Source organism: Heloderma suspectum, chromosome 14 (genome assembly GCF_057233095.1).
Source record: "Heloderma suspectum isolate Gila_16-S chromosome 14, 16-S_ref, whole genome shotgun sequence".
NCBI lineage: Eukaryota > Metazoa > Chordata > Lepidosauria > Squamata > Helodermatidae > Heloderma > Heloderma suspectum.
The window spans coordinates 4,818,713-4,846,611 of NC_139471.1; the positions used below are offsets into that span (position 1 = coordinate 4,818,713).

Here is a 27,899-nt window from a genome sequence, read left to right on the forward strand (position 1 = left end):
TCTTTCGATTGCCTGTTGAAAGGTGAAGGCATTTTAAAGCCAGGCATATTAGGGTAATAAAAGCTCTGCAAACTCTATACCTACTGCCTCTGTTCTCATTGCACTTTACGCCCGACCTAAGGCACCGCTTGCTATCGCTTTCCAAACACTGCCTTCTCCAGCTCTGCAACAGATTTCAATCCTGCTGTTCTCAACATGCTGGCTGTTATTCTGGGCAGTGGTTTGCACAACAGCCTGTTGGAACAGATACCAAGCAAAACAATATTTACTTGGGTAAAGCATACACACACACACACAAAGAAACACTTGTTCTATTGTCCCTCCCCTCAGCCTCAGTTCAACCCTAGCTTTGAAGGAATCGTGTTTTCTAAAGAACGTCTCAAAAGGACCCTGTGATCATATTACAGGGTATGCTCAGTCCGGTTAAAAGAGTGCTTGAATTATATGCTCACACGGATGGAGGACTATGCCTGAATATAGCCCCATTTCAAATTGTTAAACAGCAGCCCATCTAGGTCTATCTAGAAGACAGCCACCTGAAAACACACAGCCTACAGAATTCTTTCCCATTCCTTTCATTCGAAAAATGTTATTTACCCATTTTAGGTCTGCAACCCTCGTTGCTGGACTTATGCCATGCTCTAATTTCTGAATACAGACAGGGGTGGGGAAATAAAACCTTGAGTTCTCCCAAGGTGGTTGTGCTTAGCTGTAGGTTTTGGGACAGACCCCCCCACCCCACTCCACCCCACCCACTTCAAGAGAAGTTGACTGAGCCGCGGCCCATCTTACAGATGGGTGCCGAAGGCAGTTTGAGAGCGGCACCCTTTCTCCGCATCTCTCTCCTTCCTCCGCAGCATCTCCGTGCTTACTCTATTTCCACTCCCAATGCGCTGCACCCAGGCAGTTTTCCTAGCTGCTGCCACCACGCCCCCTTTTCCCCAAAGCTCTCCCACAGTAGCTATGAGATCCCAGCTGACCAAATGATCACTTAATGGGCTCCTCTGGAAATAAAAGTTAACAGGTGCCTCGCCACAGCTCTGACTGGGAGGATGCACGCGTCGTACAGGCCACGAGAGGAGCGATTAGAGCCTTTCCCACAACTGCAACAAGGTTTTATTTTGAGCAGCTCTCAGCCTCAGAGGACAGGCAGTGATCTTTTTTGCACCATGCTACAGCAGGAACTCACGCCATCAATCACGAAACAAGGGTGGAGGAAAGCCTCTCTCCTGGATCTAGGGAGACACCATGAAAGAATTCTTCCAAGTGCGGCAAGTCAAAGCAACTCTTTGCCGTGTGTTCATGTGCAGAGAAAGGCTGTTGTTTTCCATTCCTAGGCTGGGGAATGGTCCTTAATGGAGCAATAGAGGAAGGCAGTTCTCCTTTTGAGGATTTCAAAATCCAGACTCGTTCTGACCTTCCTCTTGGGGTAGAAGGGTCGTGGTTCTGCCAGAGACACAGAGGGTGGTCCGATATAGAGATGGGGGGTGGCAATTTCTTGATGTGGTAATACACCATGAGCCAGTGCTCCAGGAGCAGGATAAAGTCCTGCATTTTTTATCCCACATATAGCATCGCTTTTACATCTCAATGAGGAATTTAAAGGGAACACCACATTTGTATGGGATCACTCTGCCATCCCTTCAACTGCTCCTTTCTTGAGGTGACCAAGCGTATCGTCTTGAAAGACTCTTTTATTGCTATGGCTGCTTTCCACAACGTGATCCCACCCTTCACATTTCAAATCCAGAATAATCTTTGGGGATGGAAGGGACAGTTTTCTTCTTGGGATTCTTTCCCTTTTTTTCTTTTTTCTTTTTTTGCTTCCAAATTTTTAAAAAGTGTACAAAAATAAAGGATTTCCACACACAAGGGCTAAAAGTGACCAACAGCATTTAAATACTTTGTGACATGTAGGTGGTTCGAACCGCCAAATCAAAATTTAAAACTCAAGGGATTTCTTTAGTCTAAATTTTTAAAAGGAGGAATTCCTCTATAAAATTGACCCCATACAGAATGGAACAGCCGTGCCCACAGCCAAGCCATTTTTATTTGTTAAAAAAATAATCGTAACTTTAAAAATAAAAATCAAGTAAATTCCTTTTTGTGGATCTTCACATTAGAAAACTGCACCATTTCAAAAAATGTGTGGCTGGGAAAAAACCCTGCAGTAAGAAAGCCAGAATTGTGTGTTTCCATTTTAATAATCATCAAGTGTGGTTTCCAGGAATACGTTTCGAACATCCAGCATAGAAGCCAACTCCAAGATGTGCTTTTGGAGGTGCGGATTCTCCACAGTTTCATCCCTTGGCAGCTGAGGATAGGATTCTGGATAATTCCTCGTTTCCTGCTACAGGAAGAGAGGGGGAAAGGAAGAAAAAAAAATAGCATTTTAATTGTCCGATCAAGTTATCATGAAGGGAAATGCATTTCAGAACATATATAATTGACCGTGGCTCCCCAGAAGCCGTACAACTGTTGTCTACAACTCAAGGGTAAATAATAGTGTGGACAGTCATATCTCAGTTTAATAAAATAAGTTCAAGTATGAATTTGCCTTTTTTCCATGGGCCAACTTCAAGGGTAGGCATGGTCGGGCACCTGCCAAGGGCCCACACCCCAGCACGACACCTACTGATCCTTGGGCTCCTTCTGAACTCTGCTGTTGCACTGCTTAATGTGTCTGGCTGCGTAAGTGTGTATTGACCTGTGCCTACTATCTCGCCCATTCTTGCCTTAACCTGACCCCACTTATCTTCCTGCCTGCCTGTGCTTTGACCTTCACCTGCTATCTTGACAACTGCTGCCTAGCCTGACCCCCACTGGATGGAAACCTGCATGCTTGAACGTTTGTGTCAGATATGGATCGCCCTTTGCAATCAACGCCACAACAGACAAAGCTTCAGGCTGATATGACTTTATTTGGCTAGAGCCTAGTCTCTCTACAAATGCAGACTCAAGGAAAACTCTCAGGCTGCCCCCAGGCTCTAAACAACTAATCAACCATCTCTAAGCAGAGGAGACAAGCCAGGAGATAGAGAAGTCACCGGCAATTTGAGTATGAACCCCATGACCCAGCTAGCTTTGTGGGGATGCCCCTCCCTTAGGGCAGCTCCCTCCTCCGTTGGCTTCCAAGAGAGGTTATCCGAGCAGAGCGTCTGAGCCCTGCCCCTAACTTTTCCTGCTTTGCTCTGTCATGCCCTAGCGTCTTCCTCCTCCTTGGAAACTTGCTTTCTCAAGGTGGAGGGAGGGGGCAGGGACTCAGCCTGGGCCATCTGTGGGTCAAGGTCTTGGGAGGACTCTCTTCCAGCATTTTGGCTCACTAGGAGGGTCCCTCCCCCGGCCTCTGATCTAGCTGCTGCTCCAACTCTGACTCAGAATCAGAGCCATCAGACATTTCAAGGTGCTTAAACTCATCGCTGACAGTTTGCGGCTTCATTGCCTTGCTTCTTGCTTAGACCCTTCACTCAGAATCTGCTGCAGTCAATGCAGGACACCCACCATAAAACAGTTCTGCACCCACGTGCCAGCACAACGTGCTTCAGAAAGTACATTCCATTTCAGAAATGCTTTGCAATGCGGCATCCACGATTGAAGTAACGTGAGTCCAAGCTGCCACTTGGGCAGGCAGAACAAGCTGAGCAGTTCTTTCGACTCCAGGCATATTTTCCGCATCTGTCAAAGGTTCCTAGAGCTCTGGATTGTGCAAAATTTCTGTCTACTTTTTAAAAATTCTGGATACTACTGGGATGTGAGCCCATGGTTGTTTCGCCACACACAGAACGCCGAACTGCACTGACTGCAAAGGGTTTCTGTGCTTTAGACAGAAACAGGAAGTTGCTAAAAGAAATTAGCTGCCATGATTGGGGAGGGCTTTTGCCACCAGCAAGAGCAAAGAACATTCTCTGTCAAAATGCTGTAATGTCTTACCAAATCCCAGTTGAAGCTAAGCAGAAGCATTCAACAGCAGAAACTTCCAAGCACAGAAAAGAGCCCTGCACTCCCAGGGTTGTGTGTTGCTGAGCACATGATACTGGCCTGGTTCACACATAACTCTAACCCATCGTTTAACCCACGGTTTGTTGCCCTACCTAGGGTTTGTCTAGCAGACAATAGAACTAACCATGGTTTGTTTTCTCGATCTTTGGGTTGTTGGTTTCCCTCCTCCTTTGCCTGCTCCCTCCCTGTATCCCAAATGCCTTGCAGTGCTGCAGTACTGACATGTGGAGAAACTAGGGGTGTTTTACCGCTCTTGCCCACCACCTCTGTAGCCTGGTGAAACAACCCACCAACAACCCACAGTTCTGGGTTCGCATGCAATGACAACCCAGGGTTTAAACAACCCAGAATTCACAACCCAACAAACAAATGATGGGTTCTCTTTCTAGGTTGCTCATGATTAACCAACCATGGTTTGTTAGTGTGACCACATTCACACCTCACAACCCAGAATTCAACAACCCCATACCATGGGTTAGTATTATGTGAGAACCAAGCCAGTATCTATCAATGAGCTGTTCTGATGAGAGGAAGGAAGAGCTCCCAACCATACCCGGAAGATTTTGTGCATCCTCATGGTGGCTGAGCAGAAGATGAATCTTGTTAGAAGTAAGCGAAGGAATTCATCTCCAAAAAACTGGAGAAAGGCCTGATCTGCAGAGAGGAACAAGTAGCACTCAGAGAAAGCCAGGTTCAGAAAAGTTATTATTAAACAGTTCTGGAAAAGGGGACAAGGGTCCTCCCTAATCCCAGACACTGCACTTAAAAAAAACCCAAAATCATTGTTACCATTGCCCACTGTTGGCTGCAAAGCCCCTTCCGTCAAACCATACCTATGGAACGGGAATGAGTCAGCAATTGTGCGATATCCCGGTTGATTTTGCGAAGGTAATCGTGACACTTGTCCCACAATCCTTTGCGCATGCTTGATAATCCAGAGACAAACAGGAATGCCATTAAAGGGTTATTCAGAAAGAAGGTGAAGAGGCTGCCACGCTGAGACTGATCTAGAAGTCAAGGAAACATGATGCACTTAGCGCATGAAATGGTTGAGAGGGAGAGCGAGATCGCTGCCCACAGTAGCAGTTCTGCAGCCTTCAGGCACGGCACAGAGAGATGTGCCACGAGAAGCCACTACTACATCTACGTCAGCTCTCTGTAACTCTCCTTAGTATTCACGAACAGGAGAGGAGTCCATCTCTGTCAAGGGCTAAATCGATTCCCCCAACCCACATGAAGTTCTGATTCCTTCTGTGTGCAGCCTCATATTTCTTTTTGTTGCTTTTTTTATTTAGGTATATAGTCTGCTCCACCCTCAAAGTTCAGGGTGGGGACCTAAACTAAAACAAAACCCAGCAGAACATCATTTCAGATTTAGAAATCTCCACACACTTCCACAACCTAAACAAGTAAATTTTACATTTCCAGAAGGTATTCTGGTTAAGACTTTTGGCAAGCTGGTGGTGCAGGCATGTTGAACTTCTTTGAGCCTGAGGGCTGAATGCCATTTCAGAGAAGCTCCCAGGGGATGCATTCCAGTCGTGGGTGGGGCCAAAAGGTGGAGCCAAAATTCCAGCATATTTTAGTTTAAAGCTCTTATTGCCTGAAACTAAACTTTAGGAGAGGCGTTTCAATCTTTTAGAATCAGGGGCAAATGCATAAATGATTGGCAGTCAAGAAAGAGGTATGGGGCCAGGGGAAGGGGCATGACCACTTGGGGAACACCAGGGGGATGGACTGGGACTCCTGGAAGCTGGATTTGGCTTCCAGGCCTGAAGTTCTGCAGCAATGCTGTAGTGGGAGAGAGTTCCCTCTTTTTGGAGTAACTGCTGTGAACTGCTAATTAGCATCAGCATCTCCAGATGTAAACAGGCACCATTATCCTGGTAAGGAAAGACGCACAATATCTTGAAGGAAGTGCCCCCAACCCCCCAAAACACATTAAAATGCTGTTCCCCACCAATCACCATCCCAATGATTCACCAGAATGAAACTCGACTAGCTCTTAGTTCGGTTTCAAATCTGTAAGACTAAGCTGGACAAGAGGAAGGAAAGATGACTTTATTTTAGACAAATCACTAAAGAGGACCCCCTTTTCCCCCCTCCCATGCTGGAGACCTTCACCGTTTGGTTCACATTTGTGTTTTCTTTCAAGAAAAAGGCAAGTTCTATTATTTCCCGCATTCCCCTGGGCTAAAATTGATGACTATTTTCTCAGGAACAATACTTATTTTCTACTCAAAGCCTCCTGGTGCATAATAGAACTTACCTCCAAAGCCAAACGGTGAAGTCTCCAACTTCTCCCACGCATTCGTGGCTGAGCACCACCTTCCTGAGCCACAAATTATGTCACCAGACTGGCCTTCATGCTGGGAAGTAGCAGTAAAGGGGCAGCTCTCTCAGAGAGCGACACACCAGAACCATTTACAGTTATAGGGACTGGAAAAATGGGTTGGAAAGTTAATAGATATAGTTGAGCAAATATTTAGCTCCCTAATTAGATCCACTAGCCACTCCAGAGAGAGTCTTCCATTAAGTTCGTCCAGCCAAGTAAACCCCTGGGGATAAGCCTGTCAAGGTTTCTGCCACAACGGAAGCGGAGACGACACGTACCCAGTGCTTCACGAGTGGGAACCTACAAACCAGAGGAGGGTCTGTCTTCCCAATCCCTTCTCAATGCCCTTGATAGCTTAGCCACTCATGCATGGCCCCAAAAGAGGAAATGTGCCACCAAAAAGAGGACACCCATTTGGATAACATTTGGTCCAGAAGTTGAATTCTGGACAAACATTTTTGATTGTCAGTACATGGGATCACCCACCATCCAGTAGCAATATCATTAGCCCACAGTGGGTTGGAGCAAGAGTGGGGAACCTTAGGTCCAGGGAACAATTCCGGCCCTCCAGGGTTCCCCAGATGGCCACACGCCCTTCCCCTGGCCGCACCCCTGTCCCCCAGCTCCACCCCTTTCCCCCGACGGCCAAGTACTTGGTGGTTTCCTGGCTTTTGTTCAGCTTTCCCCCTATTCTAAAAGGTTGAAATGCCTCTCTGAAGTCTTAGTGACTGGCAGGAAGAAGCTATAATATGCTGGGGACGGGGCTGTGTATTTTTGGCCCCACCCCTTTTGCCTTTAGATCTGCCCACCCTGGGAATGCAGCCCCTGAAAGCTTCTCCTCAACGGAATGTGGCCTTCAGGTTGAAAGAGGTTCCCCACCCCTCAGTTAGAAGTGTTATGTTGTTTTCCCCAATGACACTTCAAAAAACTCAAGGCAGAACTGACTTGCACAGACTAGATGATCAATTCTGCAATTTTGCTGCTGGTATATAAAGTGATGGCAGCCCAGATCAGTTTGCTGAAATTCTTGGGAAGTAACAGACAATGCTCCCAAACAATGGAATGACAACAACGAAACTGCATCAGAGTCTTTTACTAAGTGTGCAGGACACATATTTGCTTAGCGGTGGCCAATTTTGACTTTGACATGTATGTTAACGAGACATTTGCTACAAAATCCCAAAAGACAGGAGAAAAATGCTCTGTCCCTGCCAAAAGGAAGGCTCGCTATGGTTCAGGGGAACAAAGGAAAAAAGGTGTTACAGCACCTTTTAATCTGGGAAGCTAATAGCCTAATTCACTGACATTTCCAAAGCACAAGATGATAATGCAATAAATGAAACACTGTCCTACCTTGCAATGCTTTTGGATATGCTGTTGGAGAAAGTAGGCACACCAGTGGTTGTCCAAATAAGTTTGTGAAATTCTGGAAGAGAACAGTTTAAAGAGAGAGACACACACATATACACTCAGAATTCAGCAACTGGTTTGGAAGCAGCTAAACTTCTGGCAGTGGGAACATGAGAGAGAAATGTGGTCCCCGTCAATAGCAGAAGAGAAGGGCCCCTAGGAGCTCCATCTAAACCAGGGATGCAGAACCTCTTTCTGCCCCAAGGGCCAAATTCCGTTTCAGAGAAGCTCTTGGGGTGTGTGTGTGTCAGGAATGAATCTGAGCGTGTGGAGATAGTTAGCAGCTCAGACTCAGAAGGGGAACAGCGAGAACCAGGGGAGGCTCCCTCCCTAGTAAGCTCAGATATGGAAAGGCGTTCTTCTCAAAACCTTGGCACACAGATGGCTCGGCCTGAAGCATCCCTCAATTCATGCCCCTCGCTCTCCTCCTCCATGAGAACTCAGGTCTTGGGGGAGGAGGAGAGCGAGGGGCATGTATTGAGGGATGCTAAGGTCCATTCAGGAGCAGAATGGGAAAGGTTAGAGGCAGGGAACAGACGCTCCACAAGGTTGGCTATGCGTGATAGCTTATGTAGGAGGGACCAACTGTAAGGGAGGGGCATCCCCCCTATGCTAGTCTGGCCGGGAAGTTCTTGTTCAAACTTCTCTAACTTCCACTTCCGCTCCTCTATTGGCATTCTTAATTGTGTGGAGTAGCTGTCTTCCTTGTAGCCTGAGAGTCTCCTAGGATTTGCATTTGTAAAGAACCTGGTCGTTAACTAATAAAGTAGTGAGCCTGAAGCCTGGTATCTTGGAATGTCTTGATTACGAAGGGGAGGACGGGGCGCATTCTAGTCCTTGGACAGAGGCAAAGGCAAATGAGGTCGGGTCATAAAACCAAAAATACCAGCATACTGCTGCTTAAAGCTCTTGCTGCCAGTCATGATGCCTCAGGAGAGGTACTTCGACTTTTCAGAATGGAGAAAACTGCACAAAAGCCAGGAAAACACCAAACAATTGGCGGTCAAGGAAAGGGGGTGGGGTCAGGTGAAGGAGGAGTGGCTTTCTGGGGGCCGATGAAGGGCTGCGTTTGGTCCCTGGGCCAGTGGCTTTGCACTCTTGATCTGTCTCTTACTTTTCTAAAGAAAGAGCAGGATGTTAAATGTAAAAACAGAAGTCTACTATGAAGGTATCTGCATTAGCGGTTTTTCACAAGACAAGGCAGTGCCTGGTCTGTGTCTCAGGTTAGGGAGCCCCATCTGGGTTTTGTCCCTGGAAATACAGTGCCTCATTAAAGAAAATGCTCACAATTGAGCATGTCTGGTTCAGACAGTCCCCCTTTTCAAGCTAGCGTCTCGAGAAACGATGCTGAGGGAGCATGGCAATAAATAAAAGTTCCAACTTGCTGTTTCAACTGGCCCCCTAGGAGCCCCCCATTGACCGCCCCACCCCATATTCCTTTCCGATATCTGTGCAAAAAGTGTAAGTCTAATTTATTTGTTTGACAACAGACAAGCCTTCCCCAACCTGGTGTCTGCCAGAGGCATTGGACTACAACTCCCACAATCCTCAGCCAGCGAGGAAGAGGGACTGAGGATTATGCCGTCCCCCACAGGATCCCATTTGGGCCGCTGAACATTCAACTTCCTGTATGTGGCGACCCGATGACAAGAGGCACACGTGTTTTCAAAGGCAGGTGATTGCTCAGTTTTCCCAGGCAAGAGCAAGATGTTTTCTAGCACCTCCTATCACACTCCCTATGGTGAGAAAGAAATACTAGAGGAGGGTGGACATTTCAAAGGGTCAAAGGAGAGAAAAGGAAGTACAAACTACAAAGGCAGCCTTTTCCTGGTTTCCTTCCAGAACTCAAGATGGCAACTCCCTTTCCAAATGTGCCAATTCCACTAAGATTCATTAAGTTAATTCCTACTAGGCTTGTTAACGTATTAAGAGACCAGCTGGCTCTAATCAGAGTAATACCCCTCCCTCTCCCCTCCCTTTCCTTCCCCTTCTGAACTGAAGTGCTGATTAAGCACTAAGCTTCAGCCCAAGGCAGATTTAGTGGGCAGAGGAACAATTTAAAAATGTAACGTCTTTCTGGGCGAAAAAAGCAGCGAACCAAAGTCCCTGGAATTAGCAACAGCGAGATACTAATGGAACTAGTTAAACACTTCCCCATCTGCACTGGCTGCTAGTCCATTTCTGGGACCAATTCAAAGTGCTGGTATCGACATTCAAAGCCCTGAACGGCTTGGGGCCAGGTGACCTGAAGGATCGCCTCCTCCCATATGTGCCTGCCCAGACTCTAAGGTATCTTCAGCGGTCCTTCTCTGGGAGCCCCTGCCAAAGGAAGTGAGGCAGGTGGCTACCAAGAAGAGGGCCTTTTCTGCTGTGGCACCCCAATTGTGGAAGGAGCTTCCCAGAGAGGCTTGCCTGGTGCCATCGTTGTACTCTTTCTGGGATTTACCCAAGCATTTTACTGTTCTAGCTCTGTTGCTTTACATCTGTCACTGTGTTTTAAATCTCTGCATTGCTGCTAGGTTTTATTTTGGTTTGTACTTTTATACTGTAGTTTTAAACTTTTACATTTTATATTATGTTTTATGATGTATTTTGTGGCTTATCGTGAACCACCCAGAGAGCTTTGGCTATTGGGTGGCCTCAAAACATATGCTTACATTTTAACATTGTTGGGTTTCTCTAAAGGGGCTGCGGTTATCCATGGGTTAACATGGAACTACCTTATGGAGCGTTATGATTGCATCTGTGCTCTATAGAGTTCAAAGTTAAGCTTGGCCCAAAATGTACTGCAGTAGTCCCCAATCTTTTCGGGTCGGCTTGGCATATTTAGAATTTTGAGAGTGTCGTGGGGCTTGCCCATCCATAAAATGACTGCTGAGGACCCTCATCCCCTTTGCAGAGGCCTTACCTTGTAGGCAACGCTGTTGGAGGAGTCTACTATGATAAACAGAGGCTTCCTCGTGAAAGGATAGAGATCTCCAGGGTGCAGGCTGAAAGGGAGAACAGGAAGCCTTCAGAGTGTATCGCAAAGCAGAGAAGCGAGGGCGCCATCCTACACCTATTCCTCCTCTTCCCCCTTATATCTACAACGGTTCTCCCCAAGAAATGTCAAGCAACGCTGATGCAAGGTGTGGAGCTTTTAGATCACAGAGACTTTGGGCTGGTTCGCTCTGCCTATCCCCAGAAACACTACGTAGATTGTTCAGTCCAGATTCTTCTCAGCTTGCTGTCTAAAGACCTTGTTGCAACATAACATAATCTAGGGGCCTCTTCTCCACCCCTTTTCATTTACTTTGAAGCTAAGAACTGGTGCCTGAGTTTTGCTGCTCTTTTTCCCCTCCTCCCGCCAAATCCCTTTTCCTTTTGTGTCGTGTTGCTTATACTACAAGCCTGAGCGCTGGGCCTATCTCATTCTTAATCTTTGTAAGCCACACTAGGAGCCTTTTTTGGCTAAAGAGCAGGGTGAAAATGCTGCAAATAAATAAATATTTATTATTCGTAAAAATGCCTAAAGTACTTTAGGCAAGCAGACAGAAACACACACACAGGTCGCTGCTAAACAGCCTAAATAGGTACGTCTGAATTTACAACCATGTAGTTTTTCCTAGCACCATAGAGCTCCATCTCAATCCTTCTAGGAACTGTGACTCATGCACCGTTCATACATTCAGCTGCATGTTTTCACAGGAAATTTCCCATTAGTAAAAATGCATCATTTCATAAAAAAAATTAGTATCGTAATGAATAGAATACCACTTAAAATCTTTAAAGGGGACTATTAAAAATTATTAGTAATAAAAAGAAAATGTAACAAATAAAATTAAAGCATTTATTTATTTATTTAGACAGATTACTTTGAAAAACAAATCACTGTGAACACTAAGACATTACTTTGCTTTAGACGTTTAACGTTGTTGTTGTTGTTGTTGTTCAGTCGTGTCCGACTCTTCGTGACCCCATGGACCATAGCACGCCAGGCCTTCCTGTCCTGCGCTCTCTCCCGGAGCGTGCTCAAGTTCATATTCATTGCATCCGTGATGCTATCTAGCCATCTCATCCTCTGCCGTCCCCTTCTCCTTTTGCCTTCAGTCTTTCCCAGCATCAGGGTCTTTTCCAGGGAGTTTTCTCTTCGCATTAGGTGGCCAAAATATTGGAGCTTCAGCTTCATTATCTGTCCTTCCAATGAGCACTCAGGGTTGATTTCCTTTAGGATGGACTGATTTGACCTCCTTGCAGTCCAGGGCACTCGTAAGAGTCTTCTCCAGCACCACAGTTCGAAAGCATCAATTCTTCGGCGCTTAGCCTTCCTTATAGTCCAGCTCTCACAGCCATACATTACTACTGGGAAAACCATAGCTTTGATTAGACGGACCTTTGTCGGCAAGGTGATGTCTCTGCTTCTTACTATGCTGTCTAGGTTGGCCATAGCTTTCCTCCCCAGGAGCAAGCGTCTTTTAATTTCATGGCTACAGTCACCGTCTGCGGTGATCTTGGAGCCCAAGAAAGTAAAATCTGTCACTGCTTCCATTTCTTCCCCTTCTATATGCCAGGAAGTGATGGGGCCAGATGCCATGATCTTAGTTTTTTTAATGTTGAGTTTCAAACCAGCTTTTGCACTCTCCTCTTTCACCCTCAACAAGAGGCTCTTTAGATCCTCTTCGCTTTCTGCCATTAGGGTGGTATCGTCTGCATATCAGAGGTTATTGATAATTCTCCCAGCAATCTTAATTCCGACCTCTGATTCATCCAACCCTGCATTTCTCATGATGTACTCTGCATATAAGTTAAATAAGCAGGGTGACAATATGCAGCCTTGTCGTACTCCTTTCCCAATTTTGAACCAATCGGTTGTTCCATGTCTGGTTCTTACTGTTGCTTCTTGACCCTCGTACAGGTTTCTCAGGAGACAGGTAAGGTGGTCTGGTACTCCCATCACTTTAAGAATTTGCCACAGTTTGTTGTGATCCACACAATCAAAGGCTTTAGCATAGTCAATGAAGCAGAAATAGACGTTTTTCTGGAATTCTCTTGCTTTCTCCATGATGCAGCGAATGTTGGCGATTTGATCTCTAGTTCCTCTGCCTCTTCTAAACCCAGCTTGTACTTCCAGTAGTTCTCGGTTCGCATACTGCTGAAGCCTAGCTTGTAGGATTTTGAGCATCACCTTGCTGGCATGTGAAATGAGCGCAATTGTGCGGTAGTTTGAACACTCTTTGGCGTTGCCCTTCTTTGGAATTGGAATGTAAACTGACCTTTTCCAGTCTTGTGGCCACTGTTGAGTGTTCCAGATTTGTTGGCATATTGAATGCAGCACTTTAACAGCATCATCTTTTAGGATTTTAAATAGCTCGGCTGGAATACTGTCATCTCCGCTAGCTTTGTTGTTACTAATGCTTCCTAAGGCCCACTTGACTTCACTCTCTAGGATGTCCGGCTCAAGTTCAGTGACCGCACTATCATGGCTATCAGGGACATTCAGATCTTTCCTGTATAGTTCTTCTGTGTATTCTTTCCACCTCTTCTTAATCTCATCTGCTTCTGTTAGGTCCCTGCCTTCTTTGTCCTTTATCATGCCTGTCTTTGCACAAAACGTTCCCTTGAGATCTCCGATTTTCTTGAAGAGATCTCTAGTCTTTCCCATTCTGTTGTTTTCCTCGATTTCTTTGCATTGTTCATTTAAGAAGGCCTTCTTGTCTCTCCTTGCTATTCTCTGGAACTCTGCATTCAGTTGGATATATCTTCCCCTTTCTCCCTTGCTTTTCCCTTCCCTTCTTTCGTGAGCTACTTGTAAAGCCTCATCAGACAGCCACTTTGCTTTCTTGCATTTCTTTTTCTTTGGGATGGATTGAGTTGCTGCCTCCTGAACAATGTTACGGACCTCTGTCCATAGTTCCTCAGGCACTCTGTCTATCAGGGCTAATCCCTGAAATCTATTCCTCACCTCCACTGTATATTCATCAGGGATAACGTACTAAACCCTATTGCAAACATTAAAAAGCAGTGAGACCCATCAAATACCTTACAACAATAAAACCTCTAGACATAAATAACCTTGGAACAGTGAGACATTACAGTAAAGGAAATGGATTACTGAGTATCACACCTTGCTTATCATTCCAAAACCCCCTGAATGACTCCCATTGCTGTTCAAATAGATTTATCCTGTATCTCCCCTGCTTAACCCAAAGAACCCATGTAAATTTTGCTAAGCGTTGTAAAGGGGGCTATCTTTAGGAAGTCCATGTGTGTAAAGATTTTAGATATTATAAATCTGCCTTGTGACGGCAATGAGCCCCGAAAGGTGGGTTCAAAATAATGTTAATAACAAACTAATGATTATATGATGATAAAGAAAAAGAGGAAGAAGCAACAAACATACTAGGCATTTTAGTCTTTCAGTTTCTGTTGTTTTAAATCTGTTACTGTGTTTCAAATACTTGCATTGCTGCTAGGTTTTATTTTGGTTTTTATTTTTATCTTATACTGTAGCTTTAAACTTTTATATTGTATTTTATTGTTTTAATTGTTGTGAACTACCCAGAGAGCTTCAGCTATTGGGCAGCGTAGAAATGTAATCAATCAGTCTAAAGGAGGAGGAGGAGGAGGGAGGGAGGGAGGGAGGGAGGGAGGGAGGGAGGGAGGGAGGGAGGAAGGTAAAAAGCCTAGATCAGATTCCTATCTATTAAGGACATCAGGAATTTTTCCAATTTAGGTGTCCAGAAAACGTACATCTTTGACTACACCATGTGTTCCTTCACTCACAGGAATACTGTCAGGCCAGAATCTTTAAGAAGGGCATTGACAAGTTGGAGCGTGCCCAGAGAAGAGCAAACGGGATGAAGATGAGCCTGTGTTTGCATCATATTTATGTGCATCACATTCATCCACTCGCTGGACAGCCAGGGTTGGAGGACAAAGGCAAACCCAGGTTTGTCATTGCATAATGCATGAAATGGTCCTAAGAGGATCTGATAAGGCAAGACTAAAGCACTGGAAAGGGGGAATTACTCAAACGCATAAGCAACAATTGATCGGGGACAGTCGCGGCTTTCTGTCCTTGTCTTCGTAAATCTTAATCTGTTTTAATTTTGGCCTTTGGGGGTGGTAGTTGCTCATCTGGAGAGCAACCAGGATGGTGAGAGGTCTGGAAACCAAGTTCTACGAGGAATGGTTGAAAGATAAGGATATGTTTAGCCCGGAGAAGAGAAAATTAAGGGGAGACATGATAACAGTCATCTGATGGGACATCATGCAGAAGATGAAGCAGACTTGTGTTCTGTTGCTCCAGTGGACAGGACTAGAACCAATGGGTGGAAATTGCAGGGAGGTGGATTTGGGCTAAACTTTAGGAGAAACTTCATAACCGTGAGAGCCGTTCAGCAGTCGAACAGATTGTCTTGAGAGGTGGTGGGTTCTCCTGGGCTGGAGGTATTTAAGCAGAGACTGGGCGGCCATCTGTCAAGGATGCTGTAAGCTGGATCCTGCAGTGCAAAGCCTGCCTTGAGAAGGCGGTTGGACTAGATGATCTCTGAGGTCTCCTCCAACTCTATGATCCCACTTGTCACCAGCTGGAAAGTTTAGGAGGTGAAGGACGTAAAGTCCAAATGATTTAGGGCAGTGGAGGCTGGTGGCTCTGATGTCAGCGGGGCAGTGCATCCGCTCCGGGTTTCTGTCAGGACTCTAACGGAGCTATCCGAGCACCTTGGATAGCTCCTTTAGAGTTCTGACTGATTCTGAATGAAACCTGGAGCGGACCCTCTGCCTCATTGATGTCGGAGCCACCAGCCTCCACTGGCTCAGGGCCCAATAGCCCAAGAGAAAAGAACGATTGGAGAAGCTTCGCTCCTGACTCACGTGGCTGTGCGAATCCAGCACAAACGCTGAAACCAACACAAGAGCAAAGGGCCTGTTTTTCAAAGGATGGTTAAGGGAGATGTTGGGGGCTCTTCTTACAGCACGGTCCCCAACATTTGGGGGTCAGTTTGGAATTTGGGGAGTGTGTCATGAGCCATCTCACAAAATGGCTGCCATAGAGGTGGGACTTGCCCATTCAGGAAATGGCTCCCATAGCGAGCATGGCCGGTCACAAAACACTCGTTCCCAGAAGCCAAACTAGTGAGACTAAAAGAAAAAGTCCAGTGTTGGACTGGGAGCCGGGAGATCCGGGTTCTAGTCCCCACTCGGCCATGGAAGCTCACTGGGTGACTTTGGGCCAGTCACAGACTCTCAGCCCAACCTACCTCACAGGGTTGTTGTTGTGAGGATAAAATGGAGAGGAGGAGGATTATGTACGCCACCTTGGGTTTCTTAAAGAGGAAAAATGGCGGGATATAAATGAAATAAATAAATAAATAAATAAATAAATGCGGCTTGCCCCGGAACCTGTCCAAGGCAGAGGCGAAGTCTGAGCTGCAAAACACAAAAAACAGTCTTTGGAACCCAAGTTAAGATGGTGCTGGAGGACACCGTGTCATTTTGTAGCATGCCAGCCTCTCATTAAATAATAATTAATTAATTACCAAAAAAAATCTTAAGAAATTAAAAATCAGGAGGAGCAGAGAGCCTGGAAGGTGCTTACAGAACTGGGAAAGGGCACGTCGGCACCCACGAGCATCACGCTGGAGACTCTGGCCTCAGAGGAACGAACTACTCACCAATGCATCTCCTTAAAGGACTGGTTCCTCTTGTGGATGCCATCCCCGTTTATTATGTCCCGGTTGCTGTTTGTCAGGACACCCCCAAAATCATAGGGACCTGCACAGGGCGAAACAGGAGTCAGGATGAACAGCAGCTATGCAGCTGAGTTGGGAAGGAAACAAACACGGATTGTGAGATGGCAGCCCCAATTTGGGGGAAAAGTAGAATCACAGAATCATAGAATGGCAGGGCTGAAAGGGGCCTACAAGGCCATCGAGTCCAAGCCCCTGCTCAGTGCAGGGATATGAGTAGGATTTGCGAGAGTTTGCAGAGTATTTGCTGAACTGTCAGAGCTAATCCAGGTTCTGCCTCCCCATCCTGGTCATGCAGTACGTTCTTGAACTCCTGCGCTGTTTTGAGCCTTGTGAAACCAGAACCCCAAGACAAGTTCGCTACATCCCCATATAGCAGGGGTGCAGAACCTCTTTCTGCAAAAGGGTTGGATTTCATTTTGGAGAAGATTTCAGGGGCCGCATTCCAGTGAGAGGCGGAGCAAAAGGGGCGGGGCTGGAGGCAAAAGGGGCGGGGCTGAAGGCATCGGGGCGGGGCCAAAATTCCAGCTTATTTTAGCTTAAAGGTCTTACTGCCCATAACTAACCAACTAAGGGCAGATGTCAGACGTTTGTTGCTGCATAAACATGCCTTTACTAATTGGTAATTTCTTAGCCGTTTCATTCAACCGAGTTAACACGTGTTAACAGGGCCGGCGTCAAGGGCAGGCATCTGCCAGCGGCCTACACCCCGCCAGAGGGCCCACTGGCAAGAGCCCCCTGGAGTTCCTCCTCCTCCTCACAACCTGCTTGCTCAAGGCATCAGTGGTGGTGAGAAGGAGGAGCGGCAGACTCTGACTTGCTCACTGGCACTCTGCCTGCCAAGCAAGGAAGTGGTAGCAGCGAGAAGAAGGAAGGGGAGTAAGAGCAGCTGGTGACAATGGGAGTGAGAAAGCAGATTCACCGAGGGAGGGGACCCACTGAGGACACCTCGCCCAAGGGCCCTCAAAAACCTGGAGCCAGCACTGAAGGTAAAGGCAGCACACTCAAATTTAAGTAAGAGTCCACGGCAGGTAATCTTGCATCCTCAGTGGGCTCACACTCGGTTGGGAGAAGCAGCGTAAAGCTCTTCCCGCCCATGACTAAGCCCTAGGAGAGGCATTTCAACCTTTCCGAATGGAGGAATAATGGCACAAGAACCAGGAAACTACCAAATGATGGGTGGTTGGGGGAAAGGGCCATCCGAGGAATGCTGCAGGGCTAGATTTGGCCCCAGCCGGAGGTTCTTCATCCCTGCTACATAACCTACCATACCTTGATTAAAATTTGGTAGAGCTCCCAGAAGCAGGATAAAATTGCTGTGAGAGCTGGATGTAGCCTGCGGGCTGCCAACTGGATATATCCCTGTTTTGGATTATCTCGTGCCAAAAGGTTATGCCCACATCATTGGAGGACTCTCCAAGTAGAACCGTGTTTATTTCATACTGGAAGGATCAAATCACACCATGTTTAACACGCATGCCACCATCGAATCGATACACTCAAGAACTAGAATGCATCCGTCCACCAGTTAACAAGCCAACTAGAACCTTTCCAGAGTCACACTAACCACCACCCACCACCACAGCAGGAGCATCAGAGAGAGAATACAGACGGGGTTGTGCTTTGGAGAGCTTCGAAAAAGGCAGCCAGGGAGGGGAGGGAGGAATCATTTCTTGATCTGGCTTACAGCACCAGCTTAATGACATCCCGTGGGGTTTTTTTCATTTTGCACAATGAAACGCTGTTTTCAAATTGACTCTGCACTTAACCACCTCCTCCTGATGGAGATTCATACATTCCATCCAGTTTTGTTTGCTGGCTAGCTTCTGAACTGGCCCCCCCAAAAAAGAGAAAACGTCTCAGGATGCAAAGATTTTATTAATGTCGCCAGTGAATTACAGCAGGAGACATTTGTTATAAGAATCTCTACAGACATTTCTATAACCCCTTGAAGAAGGCCTCAAAATAAGGAAAGAGTCCAAAACGTGTCAGGTTTTCCATTAATAAAACCTTTTACATCCTGAGACATTCCTCTCCTTTACCAGGCCTACCTTGCATGCTCACCACCCTTTGCATCCCCTGGCTTCTGAACTGACTGATGTATTAAGTCGCACGGATGTCATGCCCCCACTGGACAAATCCTCATCAGAGAAAGAACCAGAGCCTCCAGAAACTGAGAGCACCCCAGATGAGGCACTGTCACCAGACCAGGAGGAGCCTGGGCCCTCGGGGGAGATGGCTGCTGGTCCATCCCTGTCAGGGGCAGGGGACTCTGTCTCTGAGGCAGAGCAACCCCCTAGCCCCCAGGAGCATCAAGCAACAGGCTAGTAGGGCTGCCGTGAAAAGGAGTCCTCATTTGCAAAGAAGGACTCCTCAGAAGAAGGTGACCTCATGAGTTGGGGAGCTCTAATATACTGCAGCTGAGTCCTGGGTGGAGCTCAGCAGGCTCTGGTGTTAAAAGCCTTCAGTGGCTGCCTAGCAAGTGCTGGAAACAACACCGTTCTTTCAGCTCCAGTGCCTCCCGGACCTTGCCCTGTGATGGATGCTGCGTGCTGCAGACCTGGACTCAGCCTCTGGACTGTGCGATGTTTCTGACTTGTTGTTGTTGTTGTTCAGTTGTTAAGTCGTGTCCGACTCTTCGTGACCCCATGGACCATAGCACGCCAGGCCTTCCTGTCCTGCGCTCTCTCCCAGAGTGTGCTCAAGTTCATATTCATTGCATCCGTGATGCTATCTAGCCATCTCATCCTCTGCCATCCCCTTCTCCTTTTGCCTTCAATCTTTTCCAGCATCAGGGTCTTTGCCAGGGAGTTTTCTCTTCGCATTAGGTGGCCAAAATATTGGAGCTTCAGTTTCAGTATCTGTCCTTCCAATGAGTACTCAGGGTTGATTTCCTTTAGGATGGACTGATTTGACCTCCTTGCAGTCCAGGGGACTCGTAAGAGTCTTCTCCAGCACCACAGTTCTAAAGCATCAATTCTTCGGCGCCCAGCCTTCCTTATAGTCCAGCTCTCACAGCCATACATCACTACTGGGAAAACCATAGCTTTGATTAGACAGACCTTTGTCGGCAAGGTGATGTCTCTGCTTCTTACTATGCTGTCTAGGTTTGCCACAGGTTTCCTCCCAAGGAGCAAGCATCTTTTAATTTCATGGCTACAGTCACCATCTGCAGTGATCTTGGAGCCCAAGAAAATAAAATCTGTCACTGCTTCCGTTTCTTCCCCTTCTATATGCCAGGAAGTGATGGGGCCAGATGCCATGATCTTCGTTTTTTTAATGTTGAGTTTCAAACCAGCTTTGCACTCTCCACTTTCACCCTCAACAAGAGGCTCTTTAGATCCTCTTCGCTTTCTGCCATTAGGGTGGTATCATCTGCATATCGGAGGTTGTTGATAATTCTCCTAGCAATCTTAATTCCGAGCTGTGATTCATCCAACCCGGCGTTTCTCATGATGTACTCTGCATATAAGTTAAATAAGCAGGGTGACAATATGCAGCTTTGTTGTACTCCTTTCCCAATTTTGAACCAATCGGTTGTTCCATGTCTGGTTCTTACTGTTGCTTCTTGACCCTCGTACAGGTTTCTCAGGAGACAGGTAAGGTGGTCTGGTACTCCCATCTCTTTAAGAATTTGCCACAGTTTGTTGTGATCCACACAATCAAAGGCTTTAGCGTATTCAAGGAAGCAGAAATAGATGTTTTTCTGGAATTCTCTTGCTTTCTCCATGATCCAGCAAATGTTGGCGATTTGATCTCTAGTTCCTCTGCCTCTTCGAAACCCCGCTTGTACTTCCGGTAGTTCTTGGTTCACATACTGCTGAAGCCTAGCTTGTAGGATTTTGAGCATCACCTTGCTGGCATGTGAAATGAGCGCAATTGTACGGTAGTTTGAACACTCTTTGGCATTGCCCTTCTTTGGAATTGGAATGTAAACTGACCTTTTCCAGTCTTGTGGCCACTGTTGAGTGTTCCCAATGTGTTGGCATATTGAGTGCAGCACTTTAACGGCATTATCCTTTAGGATATTAAATAGCTCAGCTGGAATACTGTCATCTCTGCTAGCTTTGTTGTTAGTAATGCTTCCTAAGGCCCACTTGACTTCACTCTCTAGGATGTCCGGCTCAAGTTCAGTGACCGCACTATCATGGCTAACAGGGACATTCAGATCTTTCCTGTATAGTTCTTCTGTGTATTCTTTCCACCTCTTCTTAATCTCATCTGCTTCTGTTAGGTCCCTGCCTTCTTTGGCCTTTATCATGCCCGTCTTTGCACAAAACGTTCCCTTGAAATCTCTGATTTTCTTGAAAAGATCTCTAGTCTTTCCCATTCTATTGTTTTCCTTAATTTCTTTGCATTGTTCATTTAAGAAGGCCTTCTTGTCTCTCCTTGCTGTTCTCTGGAAATCTGCGTTCAGTTGGATATATCTTCCCCTTTCTCCCTTGCTTTTCGCTTCCCTTCTTTCCTCAGCTACTTGTAAAGCCTCATCAGACAGCCACTTTGCTTTCTTGCATTTCTTTTTCTTTGGGATGGATTGAGTTGCTGCCTCCTGAACAATGTTACGGACCTCTGTCCATAGTTCCTCAGGCACTCTGTCTATCAGGTCTAATCCCTTAAATCTATTCCTCACCTCCTCTGTATATTCATAAGGGATATGATTTAGGTCATACTTGAATGGTTTAGTGGTTTTCCCTACATTCTTCAATTTAAGCCAAAATTTTGCAACAAGAAGCTCATGATCTGAGCCACAGTCGGCTCCAGATCTTGTTTTTACTGACTGAATGGAGCTTCTCCACCTTTGGCTGCAAAGGACATAATCAATCTGGTTTCGATACTGACCATCTGGTGATGTCCATGTGTACAGTCGCCTCTTGTGCTATTGGAAAAGCGTGTTTGCTATGATCAGCGTGTTCTCTTGGCAAAACTCTATTAGCCTTTGTCCTGCTTCATTTTGTACACCAAGGCCATGCTTGCCTGTTATCCCGGTGATTTCTTGACTTCCTACTTTAGCATTCCAATCCCCTATGATGAAAAGGACATCTTTTTTTGGTGTTAGTTTTAGAAGGTGTTGTAGGTCTTCATAGAACCAATCAACCTCAGCTTCTTTGGCCTCAGTGGTTGGGCATAGACTTGAATTACTGTGATGTTGAATGGTTTGCCTTGGATTCGTACTGAGATCATTCTATCGTTTTTGAGATTGTACCCCAGTACTGCTTTTCCCACCCTTTTATTGACTACGAGTGCTACTCCATTTCTTCTAAGGGATTCTTGCCCACAGTAGTAGATATGATGGTCACCTGAATTAAATTTGCCCATGCTTGTCCATTTTAGTTCACTGATTCCCAAGATGTCGATGTTCAATCTTGCCATCTCATGTTTGACCACCTCCAGCTTACCTTGATTCATTGATCTGACATTCCAGGTTCCTAAACAATATTGTTCTTTACAGCATCGGATTTTCTTTTCACCACCAGACACATCCACAGCTGAGTGTCCTTTCGGCTTTGGCCCAGCCATTTCACTCTTTCTGGCACTACTTGGAAATACCCTCTGCTCTTCCCCAGTAGTATACTGGACACCTTCCGACCTGAGGGGCTCATCTTCCGGCGTCATCTCTTTTAGCCTTGTGATACGTTCCATGGGGTTTTCTTGGCAAGAATACTGGAGGGGGTTGCCATTTCCTTCTCCAGTGGACCACATTTTGTCAGAACTCTCTGCCATGACCTGTCCGTCTTGGGTGGCCCTGCACGGCTTAGCTTAATGGCTTCACTGAGTTACGCAAGCCCCTTCGCCACAACAAGGCAGTGATCCATGAAGGGGAATGTATCCGACTGCCTAACTGTGTTTTGTCCTTTGCCTGTTATCCTGACCACGCCTGCCTTAGCCACTGGACTTCATCCTGTGTGCTTGAACATTTGCCTGCTTCATCACTTTGCTCTTTGGGTAGCCCCCCTCTGGTCCACCCAGAGTCTGCTGCAGACAACGCAGGACAAAAATGGGACTTACTCCCAAGTCTGCACCCAGGACTGCTGCTCAAGGGGTCAATCCTTGCAATCCGTCGAGGGTGGATGTAAGATGTTTGTTGCTTCATAAATATGCCTTTACCAATGGTTAATTTCTCAGCCATTTCTCACAGCCAAGTTAACACATCTTACAACACAGTCTTATGAATCAGCACTAGAGAAAGGTTGCATACTCAGATATAAGTAAGAGCTGAGGCACAGCAGGTATTTCACATCCCCAGTGGGCTCTGGAGATGTGAGACACCTAGTTAGACTATGAATAATCAATCGATAGTTGACAACAGCAATCGCATGTTTGCATTATGCAGTGATAACTGCTGGTTGTCGATCAACACAAAACGTGCAAGCGGCCCCTACGAGAGGTGAGGGAGCAGCTGCAGGGAGCTCGCTTCACCCCTCCCTGCGAGAAGCAACACACAGCTCCAACCGACTGTTCCCTGGGATGGCAGACTCTGGCCACAGCCATTGGCCAAGGAACACTGGGAGGCTGCAGCCCCTGCCGACCAGGAAGAACCTCACACCAAGGGGGAGACCAAGCTGGCCACATACATCGGCCAGAGAAGGAACAGCTGCAGAGAGCTTGTTTTGCCCTTCTCTGCCAGAAAGAACACCTATAAGATCTTTGAAACTAAGAGCTGGTTGCCCGAGTTTTGCTTTTTCCTCCTCCCTCCCAATCCCATTTCCTCTTGTGTCATGTCTTTTAGACTGTAAGTCTAAGAACAGGGACCGTCACATGATTAATCTTTGTGAGTCACTCTGGGAGCCTTTTTGACCTGTAAATAAACAGACTGGAAAGAAAGAAAGAAAGAAAGAAAGAAAGAAAGAAAGAAAGAAAGAAAGAAAGAAAGCCGGCCAGCCAGAAACCGTTCTGTGCAAATCCAAAAACACAAGGAGAGTTGACAGGCACTTTTAACCAAAATGCCAAGATCAGCTTTAGATCCAGATTCTGACCGCACATCTCTCAATGAAAAGAGGCTTGCAGAAGGAGGGCCCAGGACCACCCTGGTTTCCTCTCCATGCTGTCGGAGTTTGATGTCAAAACGTAGGCCTTTGCCTGTCCAATACTCCTTGCTCCTCTCACTGAAGTTTCCCATTCCTCAAGAGAGGATTAGCATCAAATGTTAAAGAAAGACTGTAGGTCACAATCTAAAGCACAGCACATAATCATTACAAGCCTCTGCGGGCCGGAGATACCCCCCACCCCAATGTATTCTATAATAACTAGTGCAAATCCCATGTTGTCACATGGGCCAGTAGTCTTGAGAATGATTGGATAAAAATATGTTTGCCTGTTTCCCTTGTGACTGGAACAACTTTATGCTTTTAAAATAAATGTACTACAAATAAACTGGCAAAGGTGAAAACAAAAAAAGATGTTCTTTTTAAAAAGGTCGTTTACCATTTCTTCAAGGTTGAGGTTGAAAGCATGTGATGTAAGATTTTTCTCTCACTTCTCCCTCTGGTGTCCTTTCAGCTCTTTCTCGATGACCAATTATCACCAATTGACATTTCTTCAGCCCCTTTCCCAACATTCTCATAGAACAGTAGGGTTGGAAGGGGCCTACAAGGCCATCAAGTCCAACCCCCTGCTCAATGCAGGAATCTAAGTCAGAGCATCCCCGACAGATGGCTGTCCAGCCTCGTCTTAAATGCCTCCAGTGTGGGAGAGCCCACCACCTCCCCAAGGAATTGGTTCCATTGTCATATTGCTGTAACAGTCAGGAAGTTTCTCCTGATGTTCAGCAGGAATCTGGCTTCCTGTAATGTGAGCCCATGATTCCATGTCCTGCACTCTGGGATGATCGAGAAGAGATCCTGGCCTTCCTCTCTGTGACAACCTTTCAAGTACTTGAAGAGCGCTATCCTATCTCCCCTCAGTCTTCTCTTCTCAAGGCGAATCAGGCCCAGTCCTTTCAGTCTCTCCTCATAGGGCTTTGTTTCCAGTCCCCTAACCATCTTTGTTGCCCTCCTCTGAACCCTCTCCAGTTTGTCGGCATCCTTCTTAAAATGTGGTGCCCAGAACTGGACACAGTACTCCAGATGAGGCCTAACCAGTGCTGAGTAGAGGGGAACTAGTACTTCCTGGGATTTGGAAGCTATGCTTCTATTAATGCAGCCCAAAAGAGCATTGTCTTTTTTGCAGCCACATCACATTGTTGGCTCATATTCAGCTTGTGATGGACAACAATTCCAAGATCCTTCTCGCTTGTAGTGTGGTTGAGCCACGTATCCCCCATCTTGTAACCATGCATTTGGTTTCTTTTTCCTAGGTGCAGAACTTGGCATTTATTCCTATTAAATGTCATTCTGTTGTTTTCTGCCCAGCGCTCCAGTCTATCCAGATCACTTTGAATTTTGTTTCTGTCTTCCAAAGTATTAGCTATCCCACCCAATTTTGTGTCATCTGCAAATTTTATCAGCATTCCCTGCACCTCCTCCTCCAAGTCATTAATAACAGTGTTGAAGAGCACTGGGCCCAGGACTGAGCCCTGCGGTACCCTGCTCGTTACCTCCCCCCCGTTTGAGAAGATCCCATTGATAATCATTCTGTGCCTGTCCTTTCATTGGCCCAGCACTCCAAGACCTCACTGGAGTAAGCATTATTATACGTGCATGCACACACTGTGTCACATGTTACTTTACATGCACAGTGTGGGACATATGCATTAACCACCCCTTTGCCTCATCCCTCTCCCTTCCCAAGCTGCTCAAAGCTCAAGCTTCAAACTTTTTTGAAGTTTCAAAATTTTCTTCACGTCTACATTTCTTAAGCTTCACTTTTTTAAAAATGAGCAAAACTGGTCTGGTAGATTTCTAGTAATAAGCCTTACACTACCGCACTCTTATATAACAAGAAAAAGAGGGTGATTGTCCATAGCATAGCACCAAGACCATGAAACCTAGACACCTGAAACTAAAGGGACACTAGGGGTTTGCACCTTTGGGTTATTTTGCTTTTTTTAATGCATGAATTAATTTTAATTAATTGAAATATGTCCGTGTGGTTGAAGGCTGCAGTAACATCTTCAGCCAGCAGGGGCACACTTCCCTAACCAGTACATAGCTTTGTAGTCCATAGTTGGAAGCCAGGAGAGATTAGGAGGCCAAGGGACACAGTTATATGCCTGGCAGGTGCCAAAAGAGGTGTCTGTGGGCACACTGAAGTCCACAGCTTCAGGTTCACACACCACTTGGAACTAGAAATGGGAAATCTAGAAGACTCTCCAAAGGACAGAGATGGACACTTGTTCTACTGCACATTGGGAAGAAGAACAAGAGCTCATGCAGCAGGCTGAAACAAAAAACATAGGCTACTGAAAGGGCAATGCATTTGACACCAAAGCACACTGGAAAGTCCTACACAGCTGCTTCCAAAGCTATTTTGTTTTTTTAAAAACCCTGTAAACTTTCTTTTGTTACAGGTTTTTTCCCCACTCCCCAGCGTAAATCTCTGGAAAGGTTTATGAATCATGCAAGGAAGATGAAACAAGCATGCATTTTATAAAGGAATGCAAGTCTTAAGTGGATGGAGTGAATATAATACAACATCAACTCAGAGGAGTTACTTTGTTGAATGCAAATATGATACCATGAGAATCAAATCACTTCATTTGGAGGGGTGGGATCCAGTCATTCAGCATCAGCCAATTTTAATGGCTTTTTTTGGAGGGGTGGGGAAGGGGAGAGAAGAAGGGGGTTGTTTGACAACTGCATCCCAGTATTTTTGCCAGGTTGGGTAAGTGGGGAGGGAAGTCACCGAAGTCATGACAAGGGCTTGAATTGTCATGATTGATAAACAAGGAAGGAGTCACCACCATCTCTGTTTTCAAGCACAGCTGTTTCTGGCTATGCTTGGAAGTTAACAATACAAGTTAACATCTTGGTGTTCAAACTGTAATTGAAAAACAAACAAACAGGAGGCCAGGAGAATTCCAGAAGCATTCAGAATTTCTGACACTTCAGGCACGGTTCAGACACTTACCGGACTGGTGATCATCTCCATGTAGGGCATGAGCAGGCACTGTTATAACTTAAAGCTAGGGTGGGCAACTGGTTTTGGCCTAAAAATCCCATCAGGCCTACCCAACATTGCTTATGGCGAGGGATGAATGACTTAAAGGTAGCCCTGACTTAAACTTATGTGTTCCACATGGAGTCTTGTAACACGTAAGCCCAAACTGTCATCCCCCCCGCTCATTTTTTTCTTCTCTGGAGGATGAAAGAGGAAAAGAAACATCTACTTTGCGTGGAACATTGTATGTACGGTACAGGGGCATGGTTGTCTTGTAAGCTGCTTTGGTAGAACTCTATCCTGAAAGATGGGATATAAATAATTGTAATAAATAAGGGTGCAAACCTATGTATATTTAGACTGAAAAGGTCCTACAATTCCCAGCATGCCCCAGACACTTTGGCTGGGGCATTCTGGGAGTTTTAGGACTTTTTTTCTGTCTAAACATGCATAGGATTGCACCCTAAATTGCTTAACGCTCTTACTTCTAGTACCTACGCCTTATGAGAGGCATTTTAACCTTTCAAAATGGGAGAAAAAAACCTGCACAAAAGCCAGGATATCACAATCCATGGGGGGGGGGGGGTGGCCATCTGGAGAACCCGACGGCTGGATTGGGACCCCAAGAGGGCCGGAGACTCCCCACCCTTGCGGTAAGCATCTGAACCAGGCCTAAAGCTCCCAATGTCTGAAAATCTTCACCGTGGCCCCAGACAGACTGAGAAGCAAAGCCAGACACACACATAGCATTAAACCGCTATGTCAGCAAAGGAAAGCCAACCCACTGGGGGGAGTGGGGGAAAAGCAGCTTCTCCTTTGAGAGAACCAGTCTGAAGGCCCCTGCTGCCAGCCCCGTGGATCATAAAGAGAATTCAAGCCCTGTTCATGACAGGGGGCATTCCTTTATTTGTACCTTCACTATCCGAACGACCTGAAGGGAACACGCCAGTGGCCGACAGGTAGATCAGCAAGACGCTGTTCGCAGGCAGCTCCTGAAATGTTGACAGGGGGAGAAAAAAAGAGGGGGGGTGGCGGAGAGGGTAAGGTGGAGGGGTCATATATTTATTTATTGGTTAAATTGATATGCCGCCCAACTGGCAAATGCCCTCGGGGTGGCTGACAATCATAAGAACCCAAAGAAGAAACAATGATAACAGAACGACAAAAGGAAAAGGACATAATATAATTACATAATATAATATAATAAGAAACCTAAAAAATATTTGAAACATGAAAGAGCTAGCAGTAAAATTAATAATCAGAGCAAGAGATTAAAGATTAAGTGACTGCCGAAAGAGAAAGGTCATCTGATTGTATACAGTCAAGGTGCCAGGAGGAACTCCCTGGGAAGGGCATCCTGAAAATGGGGGCCATGGCAGAGGGCTCTTCCC

At 46.1% G+C, this 27,899-nt stretch overlaps 1 protein-coding gene across 7 annotated transcripts in view; it reads right to left on the minus strand.

Annotated features, from left to right (window-relative positions):
- Positions 1–1,097: 1,097 nt before the first annotated feature.
- Positions 1,098–27,899, minus strand: part of SCAI (suppressor of cancer cell invasion) — an 89,470-nt gene continuing 62,668 nt past the window's right edge. For 3 of the 7 annotated variants that reach the window (XM_084821405.1, XM_084821404.1, XM_084821402.1), the window contains 7 exons: positions 27,422–27,500; positions 16,399–16,498; positions 10,653–10,734; positions 7,688–7,760; positions 4,833–5,006; positions 4,553–4,653; positions 1,823–2,350 (listed from right to left, as the gene is read on the minus strand). In XM_084821405.1, coding sequence (XP_084677531.1) covers positions 2,201–2,350; positions 4,553–4,653; positions 4,833–5,006; positions 7,688–7,760; positions 10,653–10,734; positions 16,399–16,498; positions 27,422–27,500 — 759 coding nt within the window. In that variant the 3' untranslated portion in view covers positions 1,823–2,200. Of the gene's footprint in view, positions 2,351–4,552; positions 4,654–4,832; positions 5,007–6,253; positions 6,439–7,687; positions 7,761–10,652; positions 10,735–16,398; positions 16,499–27,421; positions 27,501–27,899 lie in introns of those variants that run through there. The other 4 variants (XR_014785949.1, XR_014785948.1, XM_084821403.1 and 1 more) reach the window with 3 other exon arrangements.